This window comes from Schistocerca gregaria, chromosome 2 (genome assembly GCF_023897955.1).
Source record: "Schistocerca gregaria isolate iqSchGreg1 chromosome 2, iqSchGreg1.2, whole genome shotgun sequence".
In the NCBI taxonomy this organism is placed as follows: domain Eukaryota; kingdom Metazoa; phylum Arthropoda; class Insecta; order Orthoptera; family Acrididae; genus Schistocerca; species Schistocerca gregaria.
Window position 1 is genome coordinate 1,054,755,856 of NC_064921.1, and position 20,443 is coordinate 1,054,776,298.

General features: G+C 42.7%; 1 protein-coding gene across 2 annotated transcripts in view; it reads left to right on the top strand.

The window, feature by feature from the left end:
- Positions 1-20,443, top strand: part of LOC126335587 (cytochrome P450 9e2-like) — a 59,804-nt gene that overhangs the window by 25,787 nt on the left and 13,574 nt on the right. For both annotated transcript variants that reach the window (XM_049999024.1, XM_049999023.1), the window contains exons 2-6: positions 9,590-9,983; positions 12,303-12,440; positions 14,034-14,242; positions 14,339-14,531; positions 19,005-19,226. In XM_049999024.1, coding sequence (XP_049854981.1) covers positions 9,599-9,983; positions 12,303-12,440; positions 14,034-14,242; positions 14,339-14,531; positions 19,005-19,226 — 1,147 coding nt within the window. In that variant the 5' untranslated portion in view covers positions 9,590-9,598. The remainder of the gene's footprint in view (positions 1-9,589; positions 9,984-12,302; positions 12,441-14,033; positions 14,243-14,338; positions 14,532-19,004; positions 19,227-20,443) is intronic.

A 20,443-nucleotide genomic window follows, 5' to 3' on the forward strand; every position in this document is an offset into this window, starting at 1 on the left:
GTGAGTGTTTATTTCTATTCGATACTGCGCTGTTAGTATTCGCTATTATTTGTGTTGTAGTAACTCGTAGTTTAAAGTGTGAATTCTATGCTGTGAGTGTACTTCGTAGAACTGCCAACACTTGCCACTCTCTACATTCTCTTGTAAGATAGTCGGCTATTGGAAATAAGAACACAACAATTGAATCTAAGGATATGAACAGTCCAAGATACGTTTACATCTTTATCATGGCTTCAGCGTGAAACAGCATATTTGAAGATTTAAGAACTAGTCGCTAAACTCCAATGTCTATTTGCGGCGTAAGTTTTAATTTCTAAATCTCAAAGATACACTGTTGCGAAGGATTAGTTCAAAATGAATTCTGCCAGGTGTTCGTGTCTGACATCTTTCATCATTGAGAACAAATAGAATATACTTGTTAAGGAGTATAATTCAATCTTTCAAGGAGACTAGACACGTGAGACTACATTATTTTTTTTTTCGAACATTACGTCTGTTTCTCGTGCCATTAGTCGTTATACCTACCTTCCTCTCATTTTAATCATGATATTTATTTCCTAAACTGTTTACGCATTTTCGAACTTTTTTTCCCCAGCTGCAGGATCTTGATAGTTGAACCGTTACATAGTTTTCAGATTTTCAGTCGCGTAAAAATGTCTAATAAGCATGACTTTTTAACGAATTTGCCTTCTTTTTCCAATGGCTTCAGAGAAACATAATGAGAATTACAAGTTCGCGAGGTCATCACGTGCAGCAAGCACAGAAATATTGGTTTTCTTGCTGCATTGTATTTTATTTCTCCCAGATGCGTTTCGCGTTTTACTTTAAGGCTCTTCCGTGTGACAGTTCTTCGCGCTTTTGGTTGCCATCTGCTTTTCCTCTCGTCTGGTCACACGCTGCAGATGACACTGTAACTTCACTTATGAAACGTAATCACGTTTTCATGTTCCGAATTTTTTCCTTTACAATTTTCTTGTTGTTTGCCCTTATGGCTGTCAGTGCACTATACGAGTTTGTCTCATCCTGAGCCCCACCTCATCCGTGGATATATCTCACAGTGGTTATATCTTTAAATCAAAGTTTTCCATCAAACGTGTGCAACTAGTGACAGAAGACTAATAGGGACAAACAATAGGAAAATTGTGAAGAACAAAATTCGGAAGTGCGACCTCTAGCATGTGACCAGATGAGAGGAAACGCAGATGTCAACCAAAAACGCGAAGAACTAACCCACTGAAGAAGCCTTGAAGTAAAACCGAGTCTTTATTTACAAAACAAATATAATGAGAAATATCCTGCTGTAATTAAAATAATTCCATTCTAATCGGATATTACATTTTACCCAGAGTGTAATTTAATGAACACATTTTTAAGCAGTTACAACTGTATTGACAAACTGTACATTTGCTTTAGAAAAACGAATTTTTCAGAACACGAACATCAAATAACACAAACGAATTATTGATAGGCATTTCTGGTCTTACGTTTGTTGAAGTTGTGTTTATGTTCTCGCTGTCGAGCTCTGATCCCTGATATATTGCATCCTTTTTGTTGATAATAATTATAAACAATCTTCAGCCCATTAAATTCCTAGTCTCTTCATTAAGAAGATTATTAGTGTGCTCATAAAAACTGTTATGTCGCCTCCAACTGCCCAACACTACAATAGCGAATATTACAACAATACAAACCAGCCACATACTTCAACCCTAGAAACACCAAGCACAGGCAAAAATGGCCCGTACATTTTTATGTTTTTAAAATGCCATGGCAAATATCCTATGTTTTTGGGTCTTTTTCTGTTTGTCGGTTACCTTATAATACACTATGCTGTACGTTTCTATGGTTAAATATTTATAAATGCAAGCACAAAACAGGAATTTTACGCCCAAGGGCACACTTTGCCCGTAGTTGGCACTGCACGCAACCTTAATTCTTATTATCTTCCCTACAACCACCAAGCACGGGCAGAATTCGCCCGTACGTTTTTCTTTCTTTTATTCAGTTAGCAACCTCGAACATGAGTTTTACCATGGTTTGTTGAGCGCTAATTGTTGAGTTTCACTTTCATTGTTGATTTTAGACTTGCCATTATTACTATTAGCTGTTTGTCACAGTATAGCGACACCTTTATTGTAAAGCAGATATTATAAGTTGAGTTATAGAGGCTTGAACGGCGCAGAAGTTCTTGCAGAAATGTTACTCGACGATGATTTATCAGATTTAAGTGATTCTGAATCAGTTCATACAGAAGTAGAAAAGGATTCCAGTGAAGAAGTGGAGGACAATGAAGAATAAACAAACCATGCTGGTAACACTCCACATACATGTTACAAGTTCTGACAGAGTGTAACTTGCAGAAGCTCCAAGACATAGTAAAAGGGATTTTGGTAACATAGCCCGTGAACGTCAAGGAATAACTAGTGCTGGGAAAGTAACAAGCATATGTGAATCATTAAAAAAAGTGTTCACTCCTGAATTATAATGGAAAATACTTGACCATACAAATGAAGAAGCTGAAAGAGGAAACGCATCTCCCGTTAGTGATTCTGAAATATATGCATTGATGGGAATGTTAATTCTAATGGAAGTTTTCCAGAACACCAACATTTCTTTATCTGATTTATGGTCAAATTTATTGGGAAGAGCGATTTATAGAGGAGCTATGGGTAAGACAAGAGCATATCAGCTATTGAAAATTCTTCGCTTTGATGATAAAGGCACCAGGTCAGAAAGACGTGTACGGGAGAAATTTGCGCCGTTGCGTGAAGTATTTGAAGTATTGAATGGAATATTCCCACAGTATTTCAGAAGTGGACCTGCCTATACAATTGACGAAATGTTGTGTCTTTTCAGAGGTCGCTGTCCTTTCAAAGTTTTCCTCAAAGACAAACCTGGAAAATATGGAATATTAGTCAGAATGCTTTGTAGTGCAACTGAACGATACATAATAAAAATGGAAGTGTGTGCTGGAAAAGACAATAGACCTGCCAGTGAATGAGGTCCTCTAGAGATTGTGAAGAGACTGGTTGAGCCAATAAAGAATACTTGCTACAATGTCGCAACTGACTGTTTCTGCACTTCTGTGGAGTTGGCGGACATTCTCTATCAAGACTACAAACTTACATTGGTTGGGACACTCAAATCATACAGAAAACATGTACCGCAGGAACTTAAGATGACAGCAGACAGAGAGCTGTATTCCTCCAAATTCGCATTCTCAGACGCATCTTCTAAGAAGCCGCCAGTAACAATTGTCTCTTACATCACAAAGGAACAACCATAGAAAAATCTGTTGATGTTGTCTACAACATCGTAATGCAGGAGTAGAAGTTGATACACCAAAAACGAAAACACACATAAACCTGTACTATAAATGGTTAGGACATAGTCTACAAAAAGGGGTACGAGAAGATGGCCACTGTCAATGTTCTACAGTCTACTTGATGTAGTTGCAGTTAACTCATACACACTGTTAAAGATGAATGCGCCTAAATAGAGCGAAGGGAAACCAAATGCCAGAAAACTGTATCTCCATGAATTAGGCGACGAACTTTTGAAACCATACATAGAAGAGCAAGCCATGGATTTGAAAGGACTCCAGTTGCCTATTACTTGCGTGATGGGAGAGATCCTACGAAAGAAAGTAGAGGTAAACAAAATTGCTGCAAATGAAGAACTAACTAGGAAAGCAAGGTGCTACTTATGCTTGAAGAATGCAAGTAACCAGAGAGAAAGAGACATCATAAAAACCAAGTTAACATGTGGAAGCTGTGGGCACCATCTGTGTAAGACAGATTCAGAATCAACCATTTTGTGTGCAGGAGGTAAATGTCATCTATAAGTGAAAATATTCTCTCCAAGTGAAAATTGTTTTCCGAGAGTTTTCATTGTACAACAACATGTATTTTAGCAAGTGTTTTCATTTCTGTTTTTGAAACTTTCTCTCAGTGACAAAGCCGTATTATTCAGTTAATAGATCAAAGAGTGTATAGAAACTTTAGACAGCCTTTGTTTTCAATTACAAGCCTTCTTATCTTGTTTACACAAACTTTCATTGACCAAGATTTGACCATTCTTGGTTGTTATATTCACCCTATGAGTGTTAAAAAATTAAGCTTTCAATTATGTTGTCACTATTTCCTGTTAAACTATTATCTCAATGGAAACAGAATTACATAAAATAAATACATATTACAACAAATTAAAAGATTTACTAGTTATTGTAACACGGGCAAAATTTGCCCTTGGTTGGTGCTCCGTGTAATCTAAAATACCTTGGTGTTTCTAGGGTTAGGAGGATTACTCATTGTGGTCGTAAAACCTGTCATGTCGCATCCAGCTCCCCAACACTACAATAGCGAATATTCCAACAATGGAAACCAGCCACAGACTTCACACAACACAGTCAGTGATTTTCATACAGAGCGCTACGTGGTGTTACTTAAAAACGTAAACAGCCAACTTACAATGTACATTCTTGGTTTCAAGTAGCCCCACTCAAATAATTCACAGGTAGATAGATCTGATGAGCGGGGGGCTTGCTTCGTTGATTGGTCCCATCAGGAGGAGGGGGAAGAAAATCGGCCGTGCACTTTCAAGGGAACCATCACGGCGTTTTCCTGAAGCGATTTAGGGAAATCACGGAAAATCTAAATGAGGGTGGCCGGATGTGAATTTGAAACGTTGTCCTCCAGATGAGACTAGGGGCAAAGGAACATACATTATCGTGAAATGGCATTTCCTGGGAACTTTTGTCGAACCACTTTCATGGATGATCTGGCCATGAGAGCTGTTCCAGCATCCTGTTCTAACATTTCTATCATTTTCACTAAACCTCTTTCAAATTCTGGTCGAAGGAAATTGCTTAGCATTTCAACGTAGCGCGCTTATGTCACGGTAACCGCGGTTCCTTCCTCTTGAAAAAAAGTAGGCCCAACAATCTCTCTGTTGGAGATAACCCACAACTGTTGCTTTTGAGCTGTGCAGAAGTTTTTCGTATAGTTCCTGTGAGCTCTCGGACACCCAGTACCGACAGTTCTGTATGTTGTGGTTGGCAGGAGAGCCAACCGTGTTCCTAAAGGAGGCCGAAATGCACGCGTTTTAGCTCACGCAGGCTGGCGTGAGGTCTGGAACATGACAAGGGAATTAGAACTGAGAAAAACTATCGTCGCGGCAAATGAGAGCGTAGAAGTCAGTGAACCATCTCTAGCAAAGTCAGCTGTACAACTGGGGCGAGTGCTAGGAAGTCTCTCTAGACCTGCCGTGTGGCGGCGCTCGGTCTGCAATCACTGATAGTGGCGACACGCGGGTCCGACGTATACTACCGGACCGCGGCCGATTTAAAGGCTACCACCTAGCAAGTGTGGTGTCTGGCGGTGACACCACACTGTACATTGACATAGGACCATCCAAATGCAAATGGGCTTCATCAGTCACGAATACTGGTACATCTGCAACTTCCTAAGAGTATTTTCCAAGCGCCCATTATGCCATAAAATAATTTGCACTGTACAAAATCCGTTTCACTAAACTGCTGGACAGGCGCTATTTTGTACATGACATCTGAGATCACCATTTAAGTTGCGATAAAGCGGACGATGTGCAATATTCAGCGATAGGACCTATCGCCTAGCAGATCGTTTCGGACTACCAAGACATGGCGTTCTCAGTCTGTCTACGTTTTCCGGATTTTGAACTGAACGGGAAGACCATGTTGGTTCTTTTTCATCGCAGATCCAGTACTTCTAAAGGCTGCAATCCATCAGAGCGTAGTGTTTCAACCTGAAACTGCATCTCGACATCCGACATAAGGCTTTCGACAGAAAAGACCCTGAACCTTGACCACATTGTTTCTACATAGTTGCCCGACCGCGAACACACGATGCTCTACTCTCCAACCATCCGTAGGGATTGAAGCTACATTTTCTCAACTGTCTGCCAGCGCTTATTCAAGTTGGCACCCCCGGAGTACTAGCAGTTTAAAAAATGTGCGTTTCCTCTGCTCCACCCCGTAGGAGCTTCTGAGACCTGGTGCTACAGTAGAATGCAGAACGTTCGGTGGGCATTTCGAATAATTTACTGGTACTGAATCGAACTGGGACGAAAAGAAATTTCTACGACTACTTGAGCAAAAGAAGGGCTCAGTTGACAGGACACATCCTGAGGCATAACTGAATACTTCGGTTATGAGTTAGTAAGAACTGTAGTGGACCACCAAGGTTTGACTACTGTAACCAGGTTCAAATGGATGTAGCTTGCAGTGGTTATGCAGAGATGGAAGATGAAAAAGAGTCCCTAGGGTGGAGATCATCGTCAAACCAGTCCCTGGACGGAAGGCCACAATACAACAGTTTTTACGAGGAAATATGTACCAATACTGCCAAAATTACGATTACACGGCAAAAATAAAATTGATACTTTATTTTTGCATTTTTGTTGACTGTTGCGTTGTGGTATTTAGCTTATGTTCAGGCACCATAACGAACAGTATCGCTACGTAGTTCTGAGTTACAAGCAGCTGTAAATCATGCATACAGTGAGGGTTCCACTTGTGATTGTGCAGTGGGATAGGTAGCCTATCCGAATATCTCTGCGCTGATGTTCTGCGTTGCTGAGCACTGCCTCTTGGATTGCAGCGTTGATCCCCGCTGACCACATCAAATTTTCGTATGGGAAAGAGATCTGTATGGGGTGTGAATAGCACTGCGTGATAAAATGGAAGGTTGTCAGATGAAATAAGCAGCGGAACGTCCACCCAGGCCTTGATAGCTAGGAAAGGGAGGGCAGGGAAAACAAATATTACAGCAGCTGGGGTTCACTCTGCAAGTCTAAGTATTAGTAGCTGTCCACATTTCGTTCTAGAATATACTTTGTCTCAGCTCTTAGCGTCGTTTTCCTGTTTCAGAGTATTGTTCATTGGAAAAATATTCACATCCTGTGGCCCACACAATTAATTTGACCTGCTATCTATCATGCTTACATTCGCGCGTTTGTATCCACACACACACACGTTACAGGGTTCAGTCACATTAATGTGACCACCTGACAAAAGCCTGAGTAACCACCTGTTGCAGCGCGCACCTGTAAGAAGAGTGTTACTGAGGTTCTGGCAGGTACCAGACAAGGATATGGAGTCATGCCGACTCCACTGCCGTAGACGGCTGCCCTGGGTTTCTCGGGTCGCTCAGTTTCCTCACTGCGGCTGCGCTGGTTCCCGCGCCCCGTGACACGCTGTGTGTAGCCTCCTCTGCTAGTGGTACAGCTCCCCGCCTATGAGTGGTTATTGCACATTGACGTCGAACATAGGCGATGACGACGTTTATGTCACTGGACTGGGTAAATATAAACAGCAAAGTGTGGAATAATGTAAGCGTGTAAGACGTATATATTTCGTTTCTGGGGCCATTCTAAGACAACGTAAATGTTTTAGTTGTAGTCTGATTCATACTTTCAGTCATATTTTAGGGCGTCTTTAGCTCACTGGACTCACAGTTAGCGGGAGTGTCAGTGTGTGGTTGTTATGTTGACGAGTTGCGCAACAGATTGATATTACAAGTAACCTTTGGCTCCTGCAAGAAACATTTTCCACCCCACACTACTACAGTTGTCAGACAGACGCTCCTAACATACCAAAAAGAAATGCCGGAAAAACTTTCAGCAATAAATATCTTCTGGAGTCGTCTGCTGTAAGGGAAAGACAAAAAAAATTCTATTTTCTTACGTAACTAGTGGGATACTTGGGTACTGGAGTATTGCTAGTTACTTTAAGAAAAACATTAAACGAACGGAAAATATTATTTATTGCAAGATTTAAAAAAATCAAATAAAACATTTATTTATAAACTGATACACAAATTTCCGGGTTCTTTTCGGAATAAGAGGTTACCTCTTATTGATAGGAATCCTGTTACTTTTACATACAAAGTTTGGGAAAGCTCTTTTATCCCTTTTCTTTCAGAATGTTATTTACTCGGCAGACTGGCTGAAAGCCGCACCTACTCAACCTGAATAATTATCCGATTGAATTTTTCTAAGTGCAGTCGAGGCTGTCGCATGAGAAATGTAATGGAGTGACGTGAATGAAGTATACTATTTCTAATGGAGGAAAGATAGGCCTCGCCTACGCTGTAGCGCACAATACCGTGAATTGTAACGACTGCTGCCTACGTCGCTCACAATTGAAAAATAACAAAACTCTCTCTTTCTATCTGAATTGACCTTCGCCAATCGAACTCTCACTACGCCTTGATGAAGTCAAGGACTCCTATCTGCCCCTAGTCTAACTATTGGCGTGGTACACCAGTTGGATAACCAGTCCACCGCGATGCCACTCAATGTTCGCTCACAGGCGCTAACTAATACTGTGTTGACACCGCACATTAAGTGTTGCCACCAACAGAATCAACAAAAGCTTAATCGCGAGCGACTCAATATAGAGTATCACTCCAATTTGCTAGCGACAGAGGTGCTGTCAGTGCAGTACTGAGTAGAGACTTTGTTCCTCGATCTCTGCGTACACACACGAGCGCACTCGCTCTCACTACGTGTTCCCACCAGTAGAGTCTCACTGGAACGACCCGTCTCCACACAAAAAGCGAAAGGGTATATCATCCGCTGTCTTTTTTCTCACTCCTCCAGCTCATTGCATCAGAAATAGTCCACCAATCAGCATTACTCTTACAAATTGGAGAATGGCTAACTCGACCAATCCGGAAATATGTAGGATCTGCGTTAGGCGTTTACTGTCCACTTATCAGCGCTCTGAAACGGTGCACTAGGTCCATCAAAAATATGCATATGCTGAGGCTCTCCTAAACAATACAGCGGGTTTTGCTTTTAAGGTGAACATGCAGGCCACTGTCCCTCTTCTCTGGCAGAAACTGTTTTGGTCCGTGGGCAGTCGGCTGGCCGACGCAGCTGCGTGCTAACCCACCCTCCTACGGGCTTTCCAGCGGGGCGGTTGCGTCTGCCGAGCAAAATCTCCTGTGGCCATCGTGTCTTGCATGTTTCTGTACGCCAGCTTCGACTTTTTAATCTCGGTGTGTACTTGCGATTTATTTATTAGAATTGCATATTGATTAAATGTAAATATGTAAAATTGACTCTACCCTATCGATTTTGGGCTCGAGTGAAATGTCTTGATACGCAGAATACGATGGTGAAGTCTGAGTATGTAAGAAGTGAAGGTCAGGATACCACGCCACCTTACAAGTGGCATTCAAAGCCCCCTACTTCCACCCCCTGTCTATCCAGGATTAGGTCAGACAGTAAAGACAAATGCCAGAATGATTAGCTTCACTTGCCCAATTTCCTTCACTGTTCAAGTCTTATCAGAGCTTCTACTCTTTTGTCTATAACCTAGTCGCCGATGCGGCAATAATCCACAGTATTTCTACTCTTTACCGGAGGGCAGTCTCCTGTAGTATCTAACCTCCCAAAAACTCCAAATCAGCAACGTCTTTGTCGTACTTCCAAGCAGTCATATCTGACTGAAAAGAAGCGTTCTCTAAATGAACACAATCCTACAACAGTGCTCCTTGCTGCGTGGAGAATGAACAAGACGTCAAAGCAAACGTTGCTTTTGCAGAGGGGAAGAATGGCTGTGGACTGGTGGACGCTGCTGTCGGGCCTGGTGGCGACTGCCGCGTTGGTGCTGGCCGCGTGGTGGCGCCGCTACGCCACCAAGTTCAGCCGCCAGGGGGTGCCCTCCGTGGCCCCCCTGCCCCTGGTGGGCAACATGCTGGACGTGGTGCTGGCCAGGAGGTCAATGCACGATGTCGTCATCGAGCTCTACAACAGGTTCGAGCCCCACGCATACGGCGGGGGCTACTCGTTCGCGGTGTCCATGGTCATGATCAGGGATCCGGAAATCATCCGCGCCGTTACAGTCAAGGATTTCGACCACTTTACTGATCATGCTGACTTTATAAACAGCGAGAAAGTCAACCCCATCCAACAGCGGATGCTCATCATATTGAAAGGTAAGATTATTCATCAGTTTATCTAACAACTACTCAGTTGCTTCTGTGTTGTAATCTGTCAGCAGTAGGTACGCTCCAGCTACATTTGTGGGAATCATTTAATAGGACTGTTGCTGAAGCCTCTTCATCAATGTCACACGAATACAATGCGTGTTTATTTCTTATTGGAGAGGCAATGGTTGTTAAATTATATTATAACTTTTGGTTTCGTCAGTTCCATCTGGAAGAAAATTACGATCCCAAAACATCATGCCTGTGCATTACATACCAACTTATACTGTCACCTAATTGAAATTTTTGATGTAGAATGAATGAAGGACCAGAAAAGACAGCTTTTGTTGCTCATATGCTTGAAGAGTGAAAAAGAGCTCAGATCTTTCACGAATGATATCACATCGTCTCATGACGCCTGAGGACACTGAAGCGCGGTAGATATCGGCTTCGTTGTAACGTAATCCTAGAAGCTGCGCACTCCAGCGAATTTTAGCCGATCAAACACATTACGAAGTTGCTTGGCTTATGATTAATGTTGGGAGTAACTTATTTAATAAAGCACTGCTTATAATGGAAAATGAGAAATTTGCTGTACTTTGTGGAGAATAACGTATTTTTGAAGAAAAAATCTCAAAGTAATTATCACTAACCTCTAGCACGTGGCAAGATCGTAAGATATTTGCCAGTCAGAACGATGTTTATCAGGAAAATATGGTATCAATTAATACACCAATGAGTCATTATTTGGTCTGTGATAGTCAAGACACTAAAGCGACGGGGCCTACAAGTCACTAACGACTATTAAATTGTATTGCTTTCAGTCTTATACTTAAGAAACAACAAACAAGGAGCAAAAACCTTACACGAAATTCTCAGTACTGTTGATTACTTCTGGCGCTTTTGGGCATTCAGCCTCGCCAGCTCACCTTCACCTTCACCACGCAGACACTCTGTTGAAACACCTGACAGTCGCTGCTTACCTCCCATGCACCCTGCTGGGGCCTCCACAAATACTCAGAAACATCACCTGAGGATGACGGTCAATAGTTTCGTTCTAACGATGCATAGTTTCAGCGACTCCATTACATGCAGCAGTCGAAAGCACAGCAACATTCATTTCGTCGGGAGAACTGTAAACGCACTGAATTACTATAATTAAATTAAGATTGGTTTTTATATTCAGTAAAGTATTGGAAATACCGCTGATTTGTTTGTACTTGACTTGCTCAGTTACTGTAGTCGAAAGCATTTACACTGTTTCCTTTCATAATATTCTTGTACTGTAAGCTTGAAACCCATCACTTCCATGTCGTATCGTGCTAAATGCAAGAAATCCATGTGGCACAGGTCATTGCTTCCAATCAGTGTTACGGCCTGACTTCTGCTTGATAATGATATGAAAAGATTCGTCACATTTAAGAAATGAGATAGCAAATTAATGAATCTACGAAGACAGACCAATCCCTTTTTCATCATTAATTATGGTATTATTGTATTTTCTTATCCCTTTCAACAATAAACAGCTATTCTATAGTAACAATGTGATAATTTTTTATGTTTGCACTTATTGAATAACACTGAGATTTCTTACCCTCACTCAGCTCTGTTACCTAGGCCAACTGCAGTATGTATAAAATGGCAGGAAAGAAAAAACTGGAGGGAAATTCAAAATAATAGGGAAATTCAAAGTAAACAGGAGTTTTCGCACTCCTATGATGTAACCCCTATGTATAAAGTCGTGGGAAATTAAAAAATCCAAGACTGTCACTTGTAATATTCGCGGAAAATCTAAGATGGTGGACCAGGGAATGCTGACCCAACTCTGTGAAGTCAGTATTCGAGATAGCTGACCTACAGTTTCTGGAGCAGTCATATAACGTCAGAATCCAAGAGGCAGAACATGGGACACTGGGGCAGCCTGTATGGCGGTCGTGGTCAGATTCTCAGCTAACTGGCGCAGCCAGTATTGAGTTTTCTGATTTACCACTAATTTACACTTAGGACGAGCATCTTGCTTCTTCAGTGACATTATAGGAGTGGGGAAAAACAGTGACTAATTTGAATGTCCTAACAACTTTTCAATTACCGGCCATTTAACCCATAGGATAAATGACGTGTGTCAGAGATGTCGGGAGGGGGGAAAATCTTGTTACTGTGCTTGATGTCATTAATGTCATCATATGGGAAACGGATATGGGGAGGGAAAGGCAGGAAATATGGCAACAATGCAGACTTCACCAGCACATTTACAGCGACACTACTTAGGTATTGTATGTATCTGAATGAGAATAAGAGTAAAAGAATTTCATTTACATCTCTCCTTAGGAAAAGAGTGGCATGATGTACGGACCACACTGAGCCCAGCATTCACTTCAATGAAGATGAAAAACATGTTCGTCTTGATGACTGAAATCGGACAGCAGATGGTCGACTATCTATGGAAAGAAACAGCTGTATACAAAGGTGAGCAATGGGCACTTGTATTTTGAAAACACTACCTTCATTTTCTGAACTTCGGCACATTTCGGCAACATTCTTTCGTTATCATACGTATTTTAGTCGAATATTGACAGTCTAAGACTGATTACTCCACTTAGATTAAAATTAAGTATCAGATTGCCACCACTGCTGAATAAAATTTTTGAACATTGATATCTACTTCTTTTCTATACAGCATTGCTAACGTGATGGTAAATGGATCAGGATGTAAAGATAAAGCTTTCGAGAAGTTGATGTATCGAAAAGAAACAGCGGTTTCGTAACATGTTATATTCGAAGCGAGGTATTAATAGGTGCGATGCGCTTTTTAAGTTTATTCCAAAATTCCAAGAGAAAGTGTAGCGCCTATGTAAAACTTGTTACTTTTCTTTTAGGATTACCATTTTTCCCGATAGTTGAAGCTGCCCTTCATTTACTTCCGCTATGAAGCATTCCTCCATCTCTATCTACCATTCTTTGTAAGTTTCTGGCGTATTTTGTTTTGTTGTTCTCTAAAACCGTTCTCATGAATTGTCAGCTGCATTACCAGCAAGAAGTTATTAAAAACTTCCCTTGGTCATGGCCCTGACAATATTTCATCCATCGCCCATCATTAAACATCGTAAGTTTTCAGTAACAGGAATGGAGAATACCTGTTGCAAAAGCCTAAATATTCTTCTTGATCCTTATTTCCTTACATGTTTCACCATCCCAGTGCAAGCATCAGTGAATCTTAATTACACATCTGAAATTTTGAAATTAGTTAAAACTGCAATAGAAATAGTAATAACAGTAAGATTTAGTTTTCAGATAAAAGCATTACTGTTATTATTCAAATATGTATTCAGGTACGAAGTAAAGATGCACTTGCACGTATCGAAACATGTTTAGGTAAAGGACCCACAATAATTTATGGCAAAACCGTCAGCTATTGTTTCTTACACCGTTTTTGCAAGGACGTTTTGTAGAAATCTCCCGAAACAAACGAATAATTAGTGGATTTCTAACTTAGGTAGCACATGGAGGGGCACCTACTAATATTGGTAATTAAAAGTATTGTAAAAAATGCACGTAAACGTACTAACGGTCTTCATTGTCTGGCGGGAGAGGGCGGTTTATCTCCACTGTCATCTCTCAACGAGATTTAAATAGATCCAGAAGATAGTTGACAATGTCGACTTTGCCCAGGGCCCACACACATCGACGGACTAAGGTGCATTACAGAGAAAGAGAAATTAACCTGTTACAGAATATTCTTCTTCATTCATTTTAACATACCTGTCGACTACCTTAGAGAAACGCTCCGGGGAAATTTTAACAGGTTGTTGAATCATTTATTTAGCATTAAGTAAGTATATAAATCGTATCTCCTGCTATATATTGGTATATATTGGGTATCTCATATATCCCATTACAGTCACTCGTAAGTCTGAAGCAACATGCGTTACGTAAACTAGAAACAGATGCTACTGTTGGACACTGGAGAGATTCCGTTGCTGTACTCTCCCAGTCAAACCAAAACGTGAAATTTGAAGAGAACCGAGTACAAACATTTTCTTTTACATCGTTTTCTCCCAGTTTCTACCAGTAAGGATGACGTTCTGACAGTGGAGACGAAGGACTTTTTCACTCGCATTACCAACGACGTGATAGCAACGTCAGCATTTGGTGTCAAAGTGGACTCACTGTCGGACCCAGAGAACCTGTTCTACTGCATGGGCCGGGAGCTGACCAACATCCGCGTGACTGCTGCTATTGGCTACATGCTGTTCCCGTGGCTCATGGTGGTGAGTACAGCACACGAAATTAAGAGTTTTTCTAATTTCTCTGAATAATTGTAACCTCTGTTTTAACGATTGTTTTATTTTTCCCGTTCGCGACAGTTGCTGGGCATACCGTTCGTCAGTACGAAGGCGATAGAGTACTTTAAATCTGTCGTGTGGGAGACGATTGAGACGAGGGAGAAGCAGGGAATAGTTCGAGCCGACATGCTCCACCTGCTACTGCAGGCACGACGCGGCGAGCTAGCAGCAGACGAAGGAGAGAAGGGCGGCACGGCCGAGCACAGGGGCAGGCGTAAGTATGCTCACTGGTCACTTTTCATTTTCCGCATTACTCACTAACGCAGTATTCTAATGCATTGGCTGCAGTAGTGTACGATCATAATGAGCTTTGTCGTAGGGAAGTGAAGTGGTTTAGGCAATGTTTCGTATCAGAATGGAAATTACCGCAACAGATAACAGTGTATCGCGTCACGAATAGTACTCCTCCCTGCCACCACTAACCGCAAACTCAGGCCTTGGAGGAACTATTCCCACATCACCACGTGAGACGTTGCATCTTCTAAGTTCATGTTTCTTCTGACGATGGAGAGAGTTAAAATGAGTTTTTTCTGAGTCGTCGTTCTGTCGACTGGTCTGATGCGGCCGGCAACGGATCCCTCTCCTGCGGCAACCTCTTCACCTCAGAGAGGCTCCTGCAATCCACGTCCTCAATTATTTGCTGGATGTCGTCCAATCTCTTGCTTCCTCTACAGCTTTTACCCTCTACAGCTCCCTCTAGTACTACGGAAGTTTCTTCCTGATGTCTCGGATGCCCTATCATCCTCTCCCTGCCTCTCTTCAGTGTTTCCCATGTAGTGCTCACCGATTCTGCTGAGAGACTCCTCATTTTTTACCGTATCAGTCCATCTAATTTTCAACTTTCGTCTGTAGGAAAAAACGCAATGAATAAATTTTCACTCTGCAGTGGTGTGTCGGACCGAGACGCGAACTCGGGACCTTCGCCTTTCGCGGGAAAGTGCTCTACCATCTGAGCTACCCAAGTACGACTCACGATCCGACCTCACAGGAAGGTAGGAGAGGACGTACTTGCGGAATTGAAGCCTAGAGTCTTGCTTGGGTAGCTCAGGTGGTAGAGCACTTGCCCGCGAACGGCAAAGGTCCCCGGGTTCGAGTCTCGGTCCGGCACACAGTTTTAATCTCCCTGGAACTTTCACATCTCAATGCTTCGATTCTCTTCTGTTCTGGTTTTCCCATAGTCCTTGTTTCAATAATTCTATTTCAAACGCACATTCTCAGAAATTTCTCCCTTAAATTAGTGCTAGTCTGATTTTTACTTCGTCCTTACTCCGCCCATCATTGTTTTTGTTTTAATGCCCAGGTAGTAAAATTCCATATCTTCATCTACTTTGTGATCTCCAATTCCGATGTTAGATTCCTCGCTATTCTCGGTTCTGTTACTTCTCATTACTTTCGTCTTTCTTTGAGTTACTCTGAATCCATATTGTGAACTCATACACATGTTCATTCCATACAACACATCCTGTACTTTTTCTTCACTTTTCATCACCGAATCGTATCACTCATATCCTTTCACCTGTAGCCTTGAATTTTAATTCCATTCCTGAACCTTTCTTTTACTTCTGTCATTCTTTCTTCGGTGTACAAATTAAACAATAGGGCCGAAAGATTTCATCCCTGTGTTGTACCCTTTTTAAATGTGTGAGTATGGTCTTTAATCGTATGAGTGTAGTATCATAATGTGCATCAGGCAGTTCTGCGATCTGGGCTGTGTAAGCTCTATACTAATAAACCGTTGTCATAATTAATTAATTTTCGACGATAGGACGGTTTAGTTAGAGGCAGAGCCCATATCTGTTGGACGTATTTGCTTCTGACAATTACTGTGTTCTTAACCAATATGACCGCGGTTACTGTGATTATTACTAGTATATACTGCTAATATATAGCGATACCTTTGTAATTCTTCAAAATATCCGTCACTACGATTCGTGGCTTCTTTTATGCAAACTGTTGAAATCATAATTGTACCTCTCATACATGTATGATCATTACCAGTCATAATTGTTCCAGTTTTATACGAAACGACCTAGGCAAGACACATTATGTGGAAACCACTTGCAGTATCGTGTCGTCTCTCCCCTGTTAACTAACAGTATTACCGTTACTTTAATCGACCACACACCTCGCCTCTTACTCCATCCCCAGCCTATACAGACTAACGGGAGAACCAACTGGCATGACCCGTCGATTGTTTTTTCGTTCAATCGGATTTTTCACTCGAATGAAACAACGGTGGAACTAGTCTGTGCGGCCTTGTCTGCCATGTGAACGTGTTCACTAACTCCCCTGGCAAGAGTCGTTTTACTTCATCTGAGACACAAATCTCTGACAGTTACTTCATTCATACGAATATATTTACTCAGTCGGCTGGTTTGAGTGGTTTCATTTACGTACATTTTCAGACTTTTCGGTTATGCATGAATCATGACAAAGGTAGCCAAATTTTTTTAAAGACAAAAATTGAATAACAGGTGTGAGAACGGTCTTTGTCCTGGTGAAAGAGCTCACTTCTTTGACATTGTACTGGGTGATTATAATTAAACTTTCGCTACTTGAGAGGGACCTAGGGGCCTCATTAAAAACCAGTAACCGTAGGACAATGACATTCTCTGAAATTTCTTTGAGGACATGCAGAACAGAAGTAACGAATAAATCACCGAAAGAACAAGTTTAATACCCATATGAGATGATTCAAATGTGGTGATCTTGATTGTTACGTAAATTGGAACGATCGACCAATGATTGCCCTCAAACTGAAATGCTTGGAATGGCGTATTCGTATCTATCACTCATGCTCTCTCCTACTCGATGGTGGATTACAGCCATTATTATTAAGTCGATTGGCTGTTCCGTGTACTATTTTGCACCTTTTATAACCCAAAGTTACCTACAAATTTAATAATGTTTTGTTCTTTTTTTGCTGTATGCGGACCACATTTAATATTTAATCTGAAACTTGCTGGCAGCTCAAAAACGTTTGCCGGACGGAGACTCGAACCCGGGACCTTTGCCTTTCTCGGGCAAGTGCTCTACCAACTGAGCTACCCAAGTACGACTCACGCACCGTCCTCACAGCCCTACTTCTGTCAGTGCCTCGTCTTCTACATTCCAAACTTTACAGAAGCTCTCCTGCGAACCTTGTACAACTAGCACTCCTGAAAGAAAGGATATTGCGGGACATGGCTTAGCCACAGTCTGGGGGATGTTTCCAGAATGAGAATTCCCTCTGCATCGGAATAGGTAGGAGAAGAGGTACTGGCAGAAGAAGAGCTGTGAGGAGGGGCTGTGAGTTGTGCTTGGGTAGCTCAGATGGTAGAGAACTTGCCCGCAAAAAGCAAAGGTCCCGAGTTCGAGTCTCGGACCCGCACACAGTTTTAATCTTCAAGGAAGTTTCATATCTGTGCACACTCTGCTGCAGAGTGAAAATCTCATTATGTAATAGTTAGCTGCTTGCTAACGTTCTTGGCGTCGCAGTCGTAATGGCTAGCAATGTGTCTCCACGCCACATACTTTGTTATTATCATTAGGTTCCGTTTTTACCAGTTATCACAATCGGTAAAAACGGAATCTTATAGGACTTTGTTGTCCGTCTGTCTGACTATTAAGACAAGTTTCTCTCCGGAACGGTTTGGCACATCAAGTTGAAACCTGTGTTACATATGAAAACCAGCAGCCCCTCGACGATGTAGAAAATTTGGGCTCCTACTTCAATGAAATGAAAAGATACGGCCGGATATGTCACATATTTTCATACCATCTCACTTCCCGCTAACATAGAATCATGAAATTTGGCAAGAAATATGGTTCCACAGTACAAGTAAAGGAAAAAAAATCATAAAATTGATAATTTGTAATTCAATTACATGACACGAAATAAATATTGTCGTTTGTTATCTGTCTGCGTAACTGTCCGTTTGTTAATAGCCCTTTGTCTCCGAAAGGGTTCACGTATCAAGTCGAAATCTATGTCACATACTAAGGTCTATGGTCCCTTTGCGGCGTAAAACATTTAAGTTTCTAAGTCAATACAATCAAAATATACTGCCATTTGTGTGACATATTTTGATATCGCGCTAGCATCGATGTCGATAAAAGGAAAAATTCTCGATTTCCGGGACGGATGAACTATATATACAGGTTGGTCCATTGATCGTGAACGGGCAAAAAAATCTCACGAAATAAGCGTCAAACGAGAAAACTACAAAGAACTAAACTTGTCTAGCTTGAAGGGGGAAACCAGATGGCGCTACGGTTGGCCCGCTAGATTGCGCTGCCATAGGTCAAACGGATATAAACTGCGTTTTTTAAAAATAGGAAGTCCCATTTTTTATTACATATTCGTGTAGTACGTAAAGAAATATGAATGTTTTAGTTGGACCACTTTTTTCGCTTTGTGATAGATGGCGCTGTAATAGTCGCACACGTATAAGTACGTGGTATCACGTAACATTCCGCCAGTGCGGAAGGTATTTGCTTCGTGGACCACCCTGTATACACAGTTGTGTACGGGACGCTCGGTGCGCGAATTTTACTCGCACTTGTCGTTTTTTTCACCTTTTAGATTGGCGCTTTCCTGCCACACTCGGTACAACTAAGTAATCCAGATACCGGCAGAGCAGAAATTTCTGTTTTCACGATTTATGTGTTCTTTAGAATAGTGCTTACCTTCTGTGTATGATGGCAGGCCTCACCGACGAAGATGTGGCAGCCCAGGCGATGATATTCTTCTTCGCCGGCTTTGACACCGTGTCTACGGTGTTGACCTTCTGCAGCTACCTGCTGGCAGCTCACGAGGACGTCCAGAGGCGGCTGCAGCGGGAAGTGGACCAGCTGATGCAGAAGAGCGCGGGGCAGCCCAGCTACGAGCAGGTCATGGGCTGCCAGTACCTCGACATGGTGCTCTCTGGTAAGCTAGAACCCTCCTCAGTGAAGTGGGTATCGACTGCATTGTCGGGAGTACACTCTTTCACTGGCTGTTTCTAGACTCCTGGAAATTAAAATAAGAACACCGTGAATTCATTGTCCCAGGAAGGGGAAACTTTATTCATACATTCCTGGGGTCAGATACATCACATGATCACACTGACAGAACCACAGGCACATAGACACAGGCAACAGAGCATGCACAATGTCGGCACTAGTACAGTGTATATTCACCTTTCGTAGCAATGCCGGCTGCTATTCTCCCATGGAGACGATCGTAGAGATGCTGGATGTAGTCCTGTGGAACGGCTTGCCATGCCATTTCCACCTGGCGCCTCAGTTGGACCAGCGTTCGTGCTGGACGTGCAGACCGCGTGAGACGACGCTTCATACAGTCCCAAACATGTTCAATGGGGGACAGATCCGGAGATCTTGCTGGCCAGGGTAGTTGACTTACACATTTTAGAGCACGTTGGGTGGCACGGGATACGTGTGGACGTGCATTGTCCTGTTGGAACAGCAAGTTCCCTTGTCGGTCTAGGAATGGTAGAACGATGGGTTCGATGACAGCTTGGATGTACCGTGCACTATTCAGTGTCCCCTGAACGATCACCAGAGGTGTACGGCCAGTGTAGGAGATCGCTCCCCACACCATGATGCCGGGTGTTGGCCCTGTGTGCCTCGGTCGTATGCAGTCCTGATTGTGGCGCTCACCTGCACGGCGCCAAACACGCATACGACCATCATTGGCACCAAGGCAGAAGCGACTCTCATCGCTGAAGACGACACGTCTCCATTTGTCCCTCCATTCACGCCTGTCGCGACAACACTGGAGGCGGGCTGCACGATGTTGGGGCGTCAGCGGATGACGGCCTAACGGTGTGCGGGACCGTAGCCCAGCTTCATGGAGACGGTTGCGAATGGTCCTCGCCGATACCCAAGGAGCAACAGTGTCCCTAATTTGCTGGGAAGTGGCGGTGCGGTCCCCTACGGCACTGCGTAGGATCCTACGGTCTTGCAGTGCATCTGTGCGTCGCTGCGGTCCGGTCCCAGGTCGACGGGCACGTGCACCTTCTGCCGACCTCTGGCAACAACATCGATGTACTGTGGAGACCTCACGCCCCACGTGTTGAGCAATTCGGCGGTACGTCCACCCGGCCTCCCGCATGCCCACTATACGCCCTCGCTCAAAGTCCGTCA